The sequence below is a fragment of the Babylonia areolata genome, chromosome 26, assembly GCF_041734735.1.
Source record: "Babylonia areolata isolate BAREFJ2019XMU chromosome 26, ASM4173473v1, whole genome shotgun sequence".
NCBI classification, from domain to species: domain Eukaryota; kingdom Metazoa; phylum Mollusca; class Gastropoda; order Neogastropoda; family Buccinidae; genus Babylonia; species Babylonia areolata.
The window spans coordinates 42569256-42587200 of record NC_134901.1 but is presented as its reverse complement, the minus strand read 5'-3'; the positions used below and the strand labels follow the sequence as shown (position 1 = coordinate 42587200).

Here is a 17945-nt window from a genome sequence, read left to right as displayed (position 1 = left end):
AACTAGAAGTATGGGCAGGAAAACCATTTGCAGAGACCCAGGCTATGACACACAACTACCAGAGCTGGTGTAATTTGTTGAACAGTTCTGTGCAGAGCCCCAATAACTCTTCACAGAGTGAAGATCAGAACGATGATGTTAATATCTGGTACTACATCTAGCAGCAAAGAAGAAAATCTACAGAATGTTCATTTCAATACCTAGCAATACCTCAAGCAGCACAGCCAGAAATATTACAGCCTTAATTTTAATACCTTGCAATACCTCAAGAATAACAGCCAGAAATATTACAGCCTTAATTTTAATACATGGCAATACCTCAAGCAGCACAGCCAGAAATATTACAGCCTTAATTTTAATACCTGGCAACACCTCAAGCATCGCAGCCAGAAATATTACAGTCTAAATTTCAATATCTTGCAATAACTCAAGCATAACAGCCAGAAAGATTACAGTGTCTAAATATCAATATCCAGCAACAATGACCTGTAGCATCACAGAGGGAATACAATGCATTAACTAACACTGGCAACTAAGGCAGAAAAAAGAAGAAAAAAAGCATGCGTACATGGTCAGCGGATACCTTTCCTCTCATGGGAGAGGTCTGGGCCCCGGGCCGGTCACCAGGTGTGCGCTGTGTCTGGGGTCGAGCCGTGCGGGTCGGGGTGCCTTCCTGCAACAACACCGCACACTGCATGAAAACAATAATCAAAGGGAACAGCCAAAAAGAAAACCAGGCATAAGTACAGTCCTGTTAATACATATAAACCCACAACATGCCTCCCGACACAGTTTGCCAGTTTCCCATCAGTTGTTTGCCAGTGTGTGTGTATAGTGGAGCGTGGTTAGTCATTTTCATGCTTAGCTGATCGTGCATGGGCAAGTACCAACAAGCTTGAGTCAAAGAAGCACCACACGACATCCATTCATGAGGGCAGTGGTCTGATACCCCCAAAGGGCAGTGCTTCACAACATCCATTCATGAGGACGGTGGTCCATTACCCCCAAGGGCAGTGCTTCACAACATCCATTCATCAGGACAGTGGTCCTTTACCCCTGAAGGGCAGTACTTCACAACATCCATTCATCAGGACAGTGGTCCTTTACCCCTGAAGGGGAGTGCTTCACAACATCCATTCATCAGGACAGCGGTCCATTACCCCTGAAGGGCAGTGCTTCACAACATCCATTCATCAGGACAGTGGTCCATTACCCCTGAAGGGCAGTGCTACACAACATCCATTGATCAGGACAGTGGTCCATTACCCCTGAAGGGCAGTACTTCACAACATCCATTCATCAGGACAGCGGTCCATTACCCCTGAAGGGCAGTGCTACACAACATCCATTCATCAGGACAGTGGTCCATTACCCCTGAAGGGCAGTGCTACACAATATCCATTCATCAGGACAGTGGTCCATTACCCCTGAAGGGCAGTGCTACACAACATCCATTCATCAGGACAGTGGACCATACCCCTGAAGGGCCGGCAGGACTGCCCCCTGGTGCCGGCTGCTTGGCAAGCACTGTCTGCAGCTTCATCAGGAACGTCTGCTCATCCTCCGCCACCACCTCCGCATCACGCTGCACCGGCTGCAACAACCACACCACACTATCATCAACATGATCATCATCTCCATCATACAATCACCATACACAACACGTCACATTCATCATCATAAAGCGGACGCCACACACACCATCATCATCATAAAGCAGACACTACACACACCACTCATCATCATAAAGCAGACACCACACACACCATCACTCTCAACAGTCATCAAACTCATCTTGCAACTTTGAAACTTCAAAACTTTGGCAAAACTTAACCAGATCAGTAATATATTCCACTGAACTAGCACAATCACGAAGATCGTGTATAACGCCAGTAAATATCAGTGAAACCAAGACTTCATGATTTCGGAGGTCTGTCGATCGATTCACATTCAATTTTAAGTACCAACTTCACTCGCATTGTCGGCAAAACTCGGTCATTCGATATATAGGTCACTCTGTTCGATCGATTTTTACCAGATTTTCACGCAAAAATCATTAAAACTGTTCAAAGTCATCTTCAGAGTCATCGTTCAGATTACGCTAAAGCTCTCGGCAATAATCAAACTCGTCTTGCAACTGAAAAAATTCACAACTTTGTCAAAATTCAAGCAAACTGGATTCTGAAAAGTGCTAAATGCACGGCAGGAAGTGCCGAAAACGAGGATGTGAATCTTGTGTGAGTCTCGTTTATGTAAACAACAATGGCTGCGCCCACAGTAAGCACCTGTTTAGGTAGCGGTACCTGGCACATTCAGGTGTTACACTGCAAGCTGCTACTGGGCGAAAACATGGAATAAGAGTTAATATCATCTGCTTAGCTGGCCTAGATTTGTCAAAGGACTATGTTATATAATATCATATGGAAGGCCAAATATAAACACACTGTTATTACGAACAGATGATGTTTTTTTTTTTGTTTTTTTTCTTTTCTTTTCTTTTTACTATTTTTATGTCACCACTGTCTCAGACATAATCTAAAAGGGAGCACAACATTTCATGAAGTCTATTAATAAATCAAGACATCAAGATTTGTAAATTGTTGAATAGTTTACAATTTTCTTCTTTTGCTTCACAGTCCCTCTATAGGTGAAGGATAGATGTGAAAAATATATAAAAGAAAGAAAACCTTGCTTAACTACTATCATTGTCAATAAGACTTTGTCTTGTCTTGTCTCTCCTTTTCTTTTCACACACATTTTATTATCAGTAACCCACCTTTCGTATAACAGGTTTAACGATCACATCTTCAAGAGCATCATCAGGTTTCACAGTGGTCATGTTTTCGTACAATATGCTGATCTTCTTCTCGTTGTCCCACCCACTAGGCCTGCACACCACACAGCAATACAGCCATGACAGGTTATGAAGTGGACAATATCATACATGACACACAGGACACTGGCATCAAGATCCCACTTAGGCCATTCAGATAATCAAAAAACCAAAGTTAGCAAATCTTAACAAAACTCAAAAAATCAAAGCTCATATAACACACACAAGCATGCAGACACGAACATACTTTACTGAAGAACACACACATATTTTAACTTACTCATATTATTTGTTCTTTTTATCCCTAACTACATAAAAAAAAACCCAACACAAATGCTTTCAAAAGACACAGAGACATGACACAGCTACACAATCATACAGCCATGCCAGCACAGGAGTGCCCCTCCAGCAGAACCCAATACTCACACAAAAACACTATCCCTCTCCACCACGTAGGCTGAACTGGTGAGAGGAAACCCGTATATCCTGTGGACTAGATAGCGGTACAGCAACTCACAGTTCCGCTCGTCTTTCACTGATGTGTAAAACAAACCAGCACCATCTGCATTTGGGTCAGGAAAAAACAACTTTTTCCCCTCTCTCCAGGTACTTCAGTTTTCAACAACACACACACACAGAGTTCAGAGCTTCTGATAACATATAAATCTGCATCCCTGACGCTTTGACAATGGAAATGACACACTACATATTCATCCAATAGGTCCCCAGGATGTTTTAAAAATGTCAAGAACAATCACATTTTAAATGACAAAGAGTGAACATCCTGTATGGCACTTCAGTCTGACACAAGGATCGTTTACAAAGAGTTGTTTCCCTCACCACGTCTTGGCCCAGTTGGAACGGCGTATGGCTATCAACAAAACTGAAAGTCCAAAATCAGATCTTCTGAAAACAACTAAATAAAGTCAAATATAAGATCTCATCAGCGAAGACAAACTTCTTTTCTTTTCAAATTCTCAAAGCCACATCCACCAAATCTCTATCATGTCAAATCTTCTTGGTACTGCAAAAAAGACTCCTCTTCCTTCTGCCTACACCTTATCTAAACTCCTCAATGTCTTCTCCTCTTTCTTTTTTGACAAAGTACAAAATATTTGTACGAGCTTGGAGCAGATGCCTTTTCAACCAGCTCATCCTGATCCTCAATTCAACGGCACTCCTCTCCATTCCTTCAATCCATTGACTGGAACAGAAGTGAATGAAATCCTGAAAGAAATGACAATAAAATCCTGTGAACTCGATCCTATACCAGCCTCTGTCTTTTCCCAGTTTGTCTCACATCTTCTCCCCACAGTCACCAATACTGTCAACTCATCCCTTCTTACTGGAACGTTTCCATCCACTATCAAAACTGCAATCGTCCGGCCTCTTCTGAAGAAACCCAACCTTGATGCAAACATTTTGAGAAAAAAAGAATAATCGACCAGTTTCTAACCTTCCTTTCCTGTCCAAACTCCTTGAAAAATCTGTCCTGAAGCAGCTCAACAACCACCTTTGTTTCAACAATCTCCTCCACCCTTTTCAGTCTGCCTATCATGCTGACCACAGCTCCGAAACCATTCTCCTTCATATCCTAACAATCTACTGCTAGCATCCAACTCAGGAAAAATTTCCCTTCTCACTCTTCTCGACTTGTCAGCCGCCTTTGACACAATAGACCACTCAATCCTTTTTTCCTGTCTTCATTTTACATTTGGCATCAACAGCACTGTTCTCAACTGGTTCAAATCTTATCTCACTATCAACTCCAGTCTGTCATCATCGATAATTTCCAGTCTGAACCTGTTAAAATCAAACACGGAGTCCCACAGGGATCTGTTTTAGGCCCAGTTCTCTTCATACTGTACACTGCTCCTCGCTGAAATTATCAACCACCACAATGTTAGTCATTATTCCTATGCTGATGACACTCAACTTCAGAAGAGTGATACCCCTGAAAAATTGTCCTCACTCTTGCAAGAAACATCTGAATGCTTCCTGGATATTCAAAACTGGATGACTCTAAATAAGTTACAATTGAACACAGACAAAACCTCTCTTCCATCACAACTGACATCAAACTTGGCAGCACATCAATCCCTCTTTCCAGCTCAGTCAAAAACCTTGGCGCTGTCCTTGACAACACAGTGTCCATGCAAAAATTTATCAGCCAGACATGTCAATCCTGCTACTGTCAACTGCAATGCACCAGTTCCATATCTGCCTACCAATGTAACATCTAGACTTGTTGTTTCTCTCATTCTCTCTTGCCTTGACTAGTTAACTCTATATTGTCTGCTTTGCCTGCTTCATCCATTCAGTCCCTTCAGCGCATACACTCCATCTTGCTCTCTACTACTGGCTTCGGATCCACTATGTTTACGCATACCCAGATTCAAACACTCCACTGTTGGACGCCGTTCTTTCTCAGTCTCTGGACCTTGCATTTGGAATGAACTTTCTCTTTCACTACGTCAGGTCTCCGCACTCAGCTCTTACAAGATAGCCTCCCTCCCCTGCCTCTTCCTTGTCTTCAGTTTCTTCAGTTTTAGAGTTATGCATGCATGTGAATGATTGGTGTGAAAGCGCTTAGATTTGTCTCTGCATAAGATTCAGCGCTATATAAATACTATCATAGTTATTATCATTATGACTAAGACTAGAAGATTAGATATGCCTGCCTTTGAACGTGTGTAGCAATGCAGATCTGAGTTGAATGTGCAGCACTGGAGTGACCCTCTAAAGGAAGTGTGGAACCCTTTAGAACCATGGTGAAAGAGTCCACTGTATCCTAATATCGTAACTGGTTTACATGTCTACAATCAGTAGTGTGTGTTTAACCAATTCCTCCTCCTGGTTTGGAGCACAACAGCCAGAGAAAACCTTCCAGTCTGCTATGTTTTCACTACTTTTATCAAATACTTTCTTTTTGTTGTGTAACTCTTTTTGTTGTTTAATTCATGTTTTCTTATTTTACATACATCATAGTCTTTTCCCATTTAACACATTTTTTCTTCTAAAACTGACTTTTTTCTCCTGTTGTTTTGTTGGGGTTTTTTTAAAGCGTAATATCTGGACGACAATAATAATCATCATCATAATAACGATTACTTGCATTATATGCTTACCAGTTCAAGACTCAAGCAAAATGTGTGTGACACACAGTCCATCTTTCCAAAGGATACATTTCAAACAAAACTTTCTGACATATTGTTGGATAAAATCAAAGTGTTCTTCCCTAAAGTCGTGTTCTTTCTCCAGTGTGGACACCGCATCACTCTGCAACAAACAAACACACACACACACACACACAAAAGAAGCATAAATCAGTGATCTGAGCTGAAAACACATGATTTAACACTGTTAAGTACTGCAATACTTTGAATACCAATATGTGCATCTCATAAAAACACACACATGTATACACACAAACATACACAGACATAAAACTTATCACAACATAAATCTTAGAGAATCTTACTTAGTCAAAACAACTATAACTGGAATAACCAAGCCCCTAAATTCACAAGCTCTTACTTTAATCATTTTTTTTTTTTTTTTTTTAAATCACCACTGAAGTCCCAAATAACAAAACTCACAGACCAACTTGATAATTGTTGAACCGTCTTTTAAGAAGAACTATTACCATATTACCATAACTCTAAAACTGAAGAAAGCTGAAGATAAGGAAGAGGCAGGGGAGGGGGGCTATCTTGTGAAGAAGTGGGTTTTAAGGCAAGACTTGAAAGAGCTGAGTGAGGAGACCTGACGAAGCCAAAAAGGAAGTTCATTCCAAATACAAGGTCCAGAGACAGAGAAAGAACGGCAGACCAACAGTGGAGTGTTTGAATCTGGGTATGCATAAACAGAGTGGATCCGAAGCCGATTGAAGAGATCAAGATGGAGTGTAGAGGTGAAGACAGCCACAAAGATAGGAAGGGGCAGATTTGTGAATACATTTATAACATGGACTGCTGATCTTATACTTTATTCTGTGTGAGACAGGGAGCCAATGGAGATGTTGCAAAATAGGAGTGATGTGCTCAGATCTTTTCTATCTGAGAACGAGTCGGGTAACAGAGTTTTGTATGTGCTGAAGGGACTGAATGGATGAAGCAGGCAAACCAGACAATAGGGAGTTACAGTAGTCAAGACGAGAGAGAATGAGAGAAACGACAAGTCTAGGTGTTGTGGCGGTGGACAGATATTTCCAAATGGAACTGATGCATCGCAACTGACAGTGGCAGGACTGACATGTCTGACTGATAAATTTTTGCATGGACAGTGTGTTGTCAAGGACAACATCGAGGTTCCTGACTGAGCTGCAAAGAGGAATGGATGTACTGTCAAGTTTGATTCTGTGAAGTCCCAAAGAACAAAACTCACAGACTCAATTGATAACTGTTCAGTCTTCCACTGATAAGAACTATTAGCACTGAAGTCCCGAGTAACAAAACTCACAGACTCCATTGATAATAGTTCAGTCTTCCACAACTGGTTATCTTAAGTGATAAAATTCACCAGCATTAACTTTTGTTAAAATGACTACAAGTACAACTGGATTTCCTTGATTAACTGTTTGAACTACTGAAACCGGTTATCACAAGCAACCAAATCAAATAACAATAAAATCAATAATTCAGACTGACACTCAAACCTCCAGACAGAGAGCTTGTGGTGTTTACAATAAAAGTTATTCATACACATACATGAATTCAAGTACAACATACCATATGCAAACAAGAGTGCGTACACACATAAAAAACACATAAGCAAATACACAAACACAAAACCAGCTGAATTGACAGGTACATATTTTTATTTGAATGACAACAATTGGAATTCCTGTTACTTTATAATTATCTGAACAACTTGAATTGGCTATCACAAGTGACCAGATTGACAAACACACACACTTTTTTGTTAGAACAACTACGATGGGAATCTTTAGGTTCTGTTTGAGCATGTCTCAGTAACTACAGTTGGAATTCCTAAATTAATTTAGCTGTTTGAACTGCTTGAACAAAAAACGTACTAACACACATACCATTATTAGAAATACTACAATAGGAATCCCTAGGTTCTGTGAGAGCACATTGTTTCAATGTCTACAACTGGAATTCCTAAAACTTAAGCTGTATGAACTACTGTCATATCACAAGCGACCAAAAACCTGACAGACACACCTCCCGTTGTCAGAACAATGATAGGAATCCCAAGGATGTGTGTCAGCACACAGTCTCAGTGGCAACAGATTATAACTTGACATAAGCGACCAAAAAGCTAACAGCAGCACATACCTTTGTTTGAACGATGATGGGAATCCCCAGGTTCTGTGAGAGCACTGTCTCAGTGACAACAAATCATAAGCAACCAAAAAGCTAACAGTAGCACATACCTTTGTTAGAACAACAACGACAGGAATCCCCAGGTTCTGTGAAAGCACACTGTCTCAGTGACAACAAATCATAAGCAACCAAAAACTAACAGTTACACATACCTTTGTTAGAACGACTACGATAGGAATCCCCAGGTTCTGTGAGAGCACAGTGTCTCCCAGGGGTAGGACCACCCTGTCCTCCTCTGCGGGCAGGGTGGTGGGGTGCAGGGGGTTGGCGTATTTACGGACAGGGGTCTGTGCACTGGCCTGACTCTCCTCTGGCTCCAAGTACTCTTGGAAGAAACGGACCACTGCACGCAGTTCCACTTTCACTTTTAGTTTTACACAGACAAGTGGGAAGGTGGCAGAATGGTTAAGATGATTACCTGCCAATACAGTGTCCGTGATGGTCTGGGTTCAAATGCCAGTCTTGCCCATTCCGTCGAGTTTGACTGGAAAATCAAACTGAGTATCTAGTCATTCAAATGAGACGATAAACCGAGGACTCGCGTGCAGCATGCACTTGGCGCACTGAAAAAGAACCAATGGCAACAAGTGTCGTCCTCTGGCAAATTCTGTGGAAGAAATCCACTGATAAGTACACAAATATGTATCTGCATTCACTCAAGGACTGACTAAAAAGTACTGGGTTATGCTGCTGGTCAAACATTTGCCCATCAGATGTGGTGCAGAGTATATGGATTTGTACGAATGCAGTGACAACGTGAGAAACTGAAAGTGAAACTACATATAAACCACATATGCGCTGAAATAAAGAAAGTAAAAGTGGCAGATGCCTGACCTAAGCATAAACCCAAACTGATGGTCTGGCCTTGAGAGTCTACGCCAGAACAGAAAACCATAGAACTACATTAGCCATTAAAGACATATTCAAACTGAGAGATCTACACAGAAAATAGTTGACTATCAATAATAAAAAATATATATAACAAAACTGTTCAACAGAAATATCCAAAAATAAAAAGATTAACTGTCAGTTGAAATAAATATACATTGCATGACTTATCAGGTCTTAAAGCTAACTTCAAAGCACATACCAACTATTTAACTGTTGCTGTCATGTTTAGCTATTCATCATGCACACACACACACACACACACACACACACACACCAACTCGGTCACACAGTCAACAACAGGTGGCAGTGCAGCCAGTCCCTCCAGACACTCACAGCTCTCCTCGTACTCTCTCATCTTCTCGGGGGGAATGCGCAGCTTGTCGACGTGTTCCCTCAGCACAGTGACCCACTTGTGAAGGGTGTGGGCCAGGGCCCAGGGCTCAGCCATGGAGGCCACCAGCATCACCATGGTGTCCTCAAAGTTGTCCTCCGTCAGGGCGTACTTCAGCAGCCCTGTGTGCGACTGGTCCCCGTCCAACACCCACACATTCAGCCGCGCTTGTTCTGCACAGTGAAACACCCACACCTTCAGCCCCTGCTTGTTCTGTGGAGCTATGCTACACAGTTAACACCAACACCTTCAGCCATGCTTGTTCTGTGGGAGGAAGGCCAAACAGTGATTTACACCCACACCTTCAGCCCTACTTGTTCTGTGGGAGGAAGGCACACAGTGGTTAACACCCACACCTTCAGCCATGCTTGTTCTGTGGGAGGAAGGCCAAAGAGTGATTAACACCAACACCTTCAGCCCTACTTGTTCTGTGGGAGGAAGGCACACAGTGGTAAACACCCACACCTTCAGCCCTACTTGTTCTGTGGGAGGAAGGCACACAGTGGTTAACACCCACACCTTCAGCCCTGCGTGTTCTGTGGGAGGAAGGCACACAGTGGTTAACACCCACACCTTCAGCCATGCTTGTTCTGTGGGAGGAAGGCACACAGTGGTAAACACCCACACCTTCAGCCCTACTTGTTCTGTGGGAGGAAGGCACACAGTGGTTAACACCCACACCTTCAGCCCTGCGTGTTCTGTGTGAGGAAGGCCACACAGTGGTTAACACCCACACCTTCAGCCCTACTTGTTCTGTGGGAGGAAGGCACACAGTGGTTAACACCCACACCTTCAGCCCTGCGTGTTCTGAGGGAGGAAGTCCACACAGTGGTTAACACCCATACCTTCAGCCCTACTTGTTCTGTGTGAGGAAGGCCACACAGTGGTTAACACCCACACCTTCAGCCCTACTTGTTCTGTGGGAGGAAGGCACGCAGTGGTTAACACCCACACCTTCAGCCCTGCGTGTTCTGAGGGAGGAAGTCCACACAGTGGTTAACACCCATACCTTCAGCCCTACTTGTTCTGTGTGAGGAAGGCCACACAGTGGTTAACACCCATACCTTCAGCCCTACTTGTTCTGTGTGAGGAAGGCCACACAGTGGTTAACACCCACACCTTCAGCCCTGCGTGTTCTTAGGGAGGAAGTCCACACAGTGGTTAACACCCATACCTTCAGCCCTGCGTGTTCTGAGGGAGGAAGACCACACAGTGGTTAACACCCACACCTTCAGCCCTGCGTGTTCTGAGGGAGGAAGGCCACACAGTGGTTAACACCCATACCTTCAGCCCTGCGTGTTCTGAGGGAGGAAGCCCACACAGTGGTTAACATCCATACCTTCAGCCATGCTTGTTCTGAGGGAGAAGTCCACACAGTGGTTAACACCCACACCTTCAGCCACGCTTGTTCTGAGGGAGGAAGGCCACACAGTGGTTAACACCCACACCTTCAGCCCTGCGTGTTCTGAGGGAGGAAGTCCACACAGTGGGTTAACACCCACACCTTCAGCCACGCTTGTTCTGAGGGAGGAAGGCCACACAGTGGTTAACATCCATACCTTCAGCCCTGCGTGTTCTTAGGGAGGAAGACCACACAGTGGTTAACAAGCTTATCCGCCAATGTGTCCCTGAGGGTCTCCATTCCAATCCCAGTCTCGCCATTTCTTCATGTTTGACTGGAAAATCAACTCTGAGCGGGTAGTCATTCGAGTGAGATGATAAACTGAGGACCCATGTGCAGCATGCACTTGGCGCACTGAAAAAGAGCCCATAGGAACAAAATGTTTGTCCTCTGGCAAATTTCGTAGAAGAAATCCACTCTGGTAGGTGCATACACTCAAGGCCTATGCATGTTTTTTGGTTTGTTTTGTTTTGTTTTGTTTTTTGCTGTCTGGCACCGTTCAGTGCCACGTTTTTTTGTGTTTTTTTTTTTTTTGTTTTTTTTTTTTTTTTTTTTCCCCTTGTACACAAGGTTTTATTTTGACATTTCACGACATCAGTGTGATTCAACATTCACATAGCAAAACATTTGGTCCCAAGCATGTTGGTAATACTAATGTTGCTGGCCAGGCATCAGCCTAGCAGAAGTAGTGTAGCGTATATCTGGATTTGTCTAAATGCCTCCTTGAGAAAATGAAACTGCAACTTCTTCTGGGGGACAAAAGGTATGGGGAACAAAACCATTACTGTAACTGATGCTCATTTTTTCTTATGAAGGTATCAGATGTATCAATGCAAACATGATTACATAATCTCTGAAAAATGATTGAATGAAAATTTCTCTCTTTCTCTCTAAACAATAGAAGTTCCAAAGCCTGATATAGCCATAGATTCAAAACCACTGTAACTAGGGCTCGGTATATGAAGGTTGCCACCAAATGCCAGTAAAATTACTCTTCTAAGGTTACCAATAGAATTACTCTACTGAGGCTGCCACAAAATTACTCTTCTAAGTTTGCCACTAAAATTAATTTTCTAAGGCTGCCACTAAAATCACACTACTGTGGATGCCATAGTCAGCTCAGAGACTAGCTTGGATGATAAATGTGACTGAAGTGACATACTTCTGCTCAAAAACTATAGCATGGAAGGTATCAAATTTTGCAATCAACCAGTGTCATTAGTTCTACCACATATGCTGTGACACACCAACTGCAGATTTATGGAAAGAACTGGTTTCTTGTACTTTACACAACAGTGAAGGAAATCAATGAAAGGATATAAACTAAGACCAGGATACAAACTGGGATAAATTATGTAAAACTGGTTACCTTTACAGCTTTAGATCCACCATCACACTGAACTGCCAAAGTATCTCTCCGTCAGGTACTCCAATTTTCTTTTTTACTCATCAGTGAATGTGCCCCATGTTTACCTGTTCTATGCAAATTATATTGTACACACATTTTACTGTAATTGCCAAGAAATCAAAAAGAAAAATGTGGGTCAAAGTATCATGCTATTCTTCAGCACAGCAGATTTTCTTCCCTTCAAGTGAGTTTACACTGTACCTACAATCTCTGTATTCATCACAGACATCAATATATACTGTATCGGTACAGGTCTATCATCTCTGTACTCATCGAGGACACCAATGTTGTACTGTAGTGGTACCTACTATCTGTGTACTCATCACGGACATCAATGTAGTAGTGGTACCTACTATCTGTGTACTCATCACGGACATCAAAGTTGTAGTGGTACCTACTATCTGTGTACTCATCACGGACATCAATGTTATAGTGGTACCTACTATATGTGTACTCATCACGGACATCAATGTAGTAGTGGTACCTACTATCTCTGTACTCATCACGGACATCGCTGTAGCAGTGGTACCTACTATCTGTGTACTCATCACGGACATCGATGTAGTAGTGGTACCTACTGTGTACTCATCACGGACATCAATGTTGTAGTGGTACCTACTATCTGTGTACTCATCACAGACATTAACGTAGTTCTGTAGTGGTACCTACCATCTCTGTACTCATCACGGACATCAATGTAGTAGTACTCCAGCCCTGCCCCTTTCTTGGGCTCCTCCACTCCCTGGAGCTTGGCAATGAGAGTTGTCTTCCCACTCTCGTTGTCACCTGCAACAAGGGTGGCATCATCTTTATGTAGTTGGGGTTTGCAATGTTTTTTGTTGCTTTTTGTCATGCATGATACATGCTATGGGTGAGAGTTCAGCCTAAGACAACTCACTTCCAAAGAAGACAAGGATTCCAAATGCATCATTTAACAATATTTGATTCTGGATTAACAATTGGAAAATATTGGGAAATCGAACACTGTAATTGTGGTCAACTGATTCCCCATTTCAAACCCTTGGCAAGAACCACAGGAAGTTTACTGACCTCGACAGCCTGAAGAGAGGCTCTGTGATCATGACAGGACCAACAACTGCCTTCCAACTTCATACTTCCAACAATCAGATAGCTAACAAGTTGAAGCACTGCACTGATAAAACAACAATGTACAAGAAGTGATTGATGGCAGCGCTATGTAAAGACACAAAACCCTGCTAAGCACTGAATAACCCAACAAGTAAACAAACACCCATTATCTAACTATAATTGTTATAAATAACACTCAGCCACAATAATAACAGTTTCCGATACATTTTCAGTGAACAAAATGATATCCACAATCTTGTGTTAAACTGCACAGTAAACTAAAACGAGAGGGGCAAGGCCTTCAAGACTCATTTGTGATACACTTAAGAAAAAATTTAATAAATCTAATCGTTAAAATGTGTTCTGTATTTGTTATCATAAAGCTTCGGGTTAAAAAAAAAAAAAAGGTCTGAGCGCAGATTCGAACCCGTCATGTTCAGGTGTCTTACTCACTGCACAATTGCGGATCCATGAACGATGTTAAAAAATTAACATTTAAGCATGCTTTTAGATTTTTAAGGGCAATAAATCGATTGTGGTATTCGAAGTGATAACACTGTTTAAGTCATATCATTTTGGTGTATCTTAGGCATTTAAAGATTCTTTAACTATTCCTTAACTAAGGGCAATTAAGAATTCTTTAAAGTCAGCGGTAAAGAAGACGTAGCTATCGCCACAATCACACTGCGACATTTCGTCATTTTTCTTGAGATCTAGACAGATGTACAAGTTTAGTTACACCAGCCAGGAAAGTACGACACGGTCAATTCAATTTCTTTTACGTTCTTTCTAGTTAATTGAGTATCCACTTTAAAATTTTCATAATCATATGCAGTAAACACGTTGATGTTGTAGTCTGTGTCACTGTATGTGTTCTGTCCAGAATTTGTATTTCTTTCCATTTAATTGTGGACAAGAAAAACAAGGTCACGCCGTCTACTGACTAGGGATCGCCAACGCTACTGCAACTGGAATGCGGTAATATGGTGTTTTCGGATTCCCAGAAATGGCCTCAGTGAAATAAACCATTAATGATACATGTACAGGAAACACGGCTTAATTTAGGAGACTTACAAACTTTTATTGGTATGACTGTGAGGGTTTTTTTTCCCCTACTATTTTTAAGCCAAATTTGGTATTGACAGACAAAGTATTTCCAGAGAAAATGGCAAAGTTAAAGTTTACCATGGACACACAGACATACATACATACACACAGAGACAACCGAACACCGGGTTATAACACAGATTTACTTTAATTACGCAAGTGAGTCAAAAAAGTATTATATCAATCAACACAATGTCACAGTGTCAAGCTTCTCAGCATGAATTGTGATGTTTTTCCAAAGTACCAGCTTGTGTATTAAATATTTGCTATAAAAATAAATAGTTAAGCAAACCATTTGATTCAGAAACAACAAGAGATCAACTTCACTGAATTTTTTTAGAACTAACATTGTCCAACCATTACAGACAAGACAAAAAGCAAGAACCTTGGACAAACTCACACTTGTGTATTTCATATTTGCTTGATAGCTCTCAATAATTGCAATTTTTCCCCCCTAAATGTACAATTCCTCTTGTGCAATTTCCACTCACTCTGGCAGTTTTTTCATTTCTCAAAGACTTCACCATTTTCTTGTTTCTATCTGCAAGTTCAATCACAGCCCTCTAAGATCTCAAAGACTTCACCATTTTCTTGTTTCTATCTTCAAGCACACAGATGCCTTCAATTAATTTTGTAATGTAAAACTAAAAGAACAGATCAATCAATTTAACACATTATAAAAGGTTAAAGGTTAAAAATCCCATAGCCTTTTATGGGCATAGGAGCAGTGAACCTACATATACTATTCAGTGAGTATTGGGCTCAGCATTATTGTATAAGAAGACAGGGCTCACTCCTCTCCTGCTGTTTTGGCCTCCCCCAACCAAAGCCAGCTACCTATTCATACCTGGGTGGGGTGAGGAAAATTGGTGTAAAACACAGGTCTTTCCTCAAGGTCAAACACCCTGACAAAACAGGACGGACCTCAAACCCTGATCACTGATGACACTGGATAACCAATTCTGCCACAGCACCTCTTTCACAACTTATAAAACTTGATACAACTGATGTTACTTCTTATGTCACTTCAAAAGTTAAATAAGGTAAACTTTCAATTGCACATCTAAAATAAGTTATATGACAACAAAAATCATAAACCAATTAAATTCACTGATACTTGCTTATTCTGTTCCAAGAAAACAGTTTATTCAGTATTTTCATGAGATATGTAGATCAAAAACCTGCAAAACCAAACAGGTTATCTGTTCTCAAGATTCACTCTTCAACATGATTATGATATAATTATAAACATACAAAACCCAAACAATGATCTTCAATAACTGGTCTTCCTTACCTAGAACAAGAAGAGACCTTCTTGTGGAAAGCTTTGATCCAGATCCAGACTGCACCTCCCCTAATATACCTGACCTGGAAAAAAAAAAAAACCCACCAAAAAACAATTACCATTATGACCATCATCATCATCACAAATATCATAATTATATTCCCCATTTTTCTGGGCTTCTATCTCTCTTTCTCTCATATTTTCCCCCATTACCTGGTCCGAGTGCCTGCAGTGTCTGCCATACCACTTACCAGGAAAAGGACATGATCTATTATTTCCTCTCCATACACTTCAGCAGCATCTTGATCTTCATTCCATTCACGACTTGCACACACACACACACACACACACACACACTGACACACACATACTCACATACAGTCTATGAGTGTGTGTGTGTGTGTTGATACACTGATATATACACTAAAACAACTCTCCCATGGCCCACTGTGTGTGTGTGTGTGTGTGAGTGTGAGTGTGTGTGTGTGTGTGTGTGTGTGTGTGTGTGACTATACATGTGTATACATGCAAACAAATTTGTGCATGTTCTATGAATTACACCTCTGTGTACATGTACTGTAGTACAGTTATGTGTATGCATGCTTGCATCCGCGTGTTTGTGTGTGTGTGTGTGTGTGTGTGTGTGTGTTTGTGTGTGTGTGCCCACACACTCTCAAGTGTGTGTGCACCTGCATTATGCACTTAAGTATGCACATACATGTATACTTGTGACAAACACACCACTACATACACAAGTTACATGCACACCCAAACACCCAGACACACTGTGTAAAACACACCTGCATTAATATGCATACACAATGAGCACACACACTTAGTGACTTACACAAGTTTGTGACACCCCCACAACACTTGACACTTGCATTAACAGACACACATGTAAGCAAACATGTACGTATAGACACACATGTAAGCAAACATGTACACATAGACACGTTATGACACATTAACAGCCATATATATAGAGAACACAAAAATACCAGAAACAGCAGTCAAACATTAAATTATCTTGGAAATTGGCCATTCATATCAAATGAAAATATTACTGTCTTACGCAAGTCATATTGAGTCCCCCCCCCCCCCCCCCCCTCTTTCTCTCTCCCACTCCCTACTCTTTCTCTGCTTTTTTCCTTCATTTATGATAATCTCCTTATCTTTTGTCTGATAACCAAACAACTATGCCCAACTTATGACCCACTCCATTTCTCTCAAGTATGCCTTCAAACACACACATTATGATTATATGTACAGTGACATACCATGTGTTCTAATGTACACACACACACACACACACACACACGTACACAAATATGTTTGTAAATTTACTTAATATACATTAAATATGTATGTGCAAACAGGCATATAATTTTCATGTCATGTTTCAAAATTCACGAGCACAAGTTTGCACATTGCACCAATTATTTCATGCCTGAAACTTTTAAAGTGAAACTGTGAACACACACACACACACACACACACACACACACACACACACACACACACACACACTCTCTCTCTCTCAAATGCCAAAGTACATAATGCACGTCTGCTACAAGACTTTTCAGACACACACAAGGCACACACATCGTTTAATTTGTATCAATCATTCAATGCGAAAATTAGTCATAGACGCATCACCAAAGGTAAGGTGTTTATTCAAATCAATGGACGAGTGGACGTTAAAAGTGAAAAAGAATGGAATATTATTTTAGTTAATGACAATGTACAGTGTACTGTAAACAAGTTGCAGACCTCCCCACTTCAAAATCACACTACTGTGTGTCATACACGTCACTCTGCAAAATATGTGAGTGAAAAGTACTGATCGCATCATACAGGATACTGTGCGTTTAAACAATCCCACAAGAATTCAAGCAATGTGGTTATGCACTGTGAAATATTTCACTATTGTTTTCCGATTTTTATTTTCCGATATGCTTGCAGTGTTGCTCTGACTGTTTTGGAGAGCGTACCAATGTCAATTTGTCTGACCGATCTAAATCCTAAAATAAGTCGATCTCGCATGTTTAACACGAAGAAAAACAAAGCAACCAAAACTGAGCTAATCGGTCCTCACCAGAGATTTTGTGCATCCTCTACGTTGTTGCCGTCTGCTGCCGGGGTGCCCATCCTATCTTCTTTCCCGACGGGCGCCATATTCCTTCCAATG

At 41.3% G+C, this 17945-nt stretch overlaps 1 protein-coding gene across 2 annotated transcripts in view; it reads right to left on the bottom strand.

The window, feature by feature from the left end:
* LOC143300709 (cytoplasmic dynein 1 light intermediate chain 2-like) overlaps positions 1-17942 on the bottom strand; it is a 37645-nt gene extending 19703 nt beyond the window's left edge. The window contains exons 1-10 of one of the 2 annotated variants that reach the window (XM_076614581.1): positions 17853-17942; positions 15764-15837; positions 12943-13059; positions 9406-9636; positions 8334-8524; positions 6019-6112; positions 3260-3395; positions 2777-2888; positions 1478-1594; positions 569-673 (exon numbers count right to left, since the gene is read on the bottom strand). In XM_076614581.1, the coding sequence (XP_076470696.1) occupies positions 569-673; positions 1478-1594; positions 2777-2888; positions 3260-3395; positions 6019-6112; positions 8334-8524; positions 9406-9636; positions 12943-13059; positions 15764-15837; positions 17853-17932 (1257 nt within the window). In that variant the 5' untranslated portion in view covers positions 17933-17942. The remainder of the gene's footprint in view (positions 1-568; positions 674-1477; positions 1595-2776; positions 2889-3259; positions 3396-6018; positions 6113-8333; positions 8525-9405; positions 9637-12942; positions 13060-15763; positions 15838-17852) is intronic. The other variant, XM_076614582.1, reaches the window with a different exon arrangement.
* Between the last annotated feature and the right edge of the window lie 3 nt (positions 17943-17945).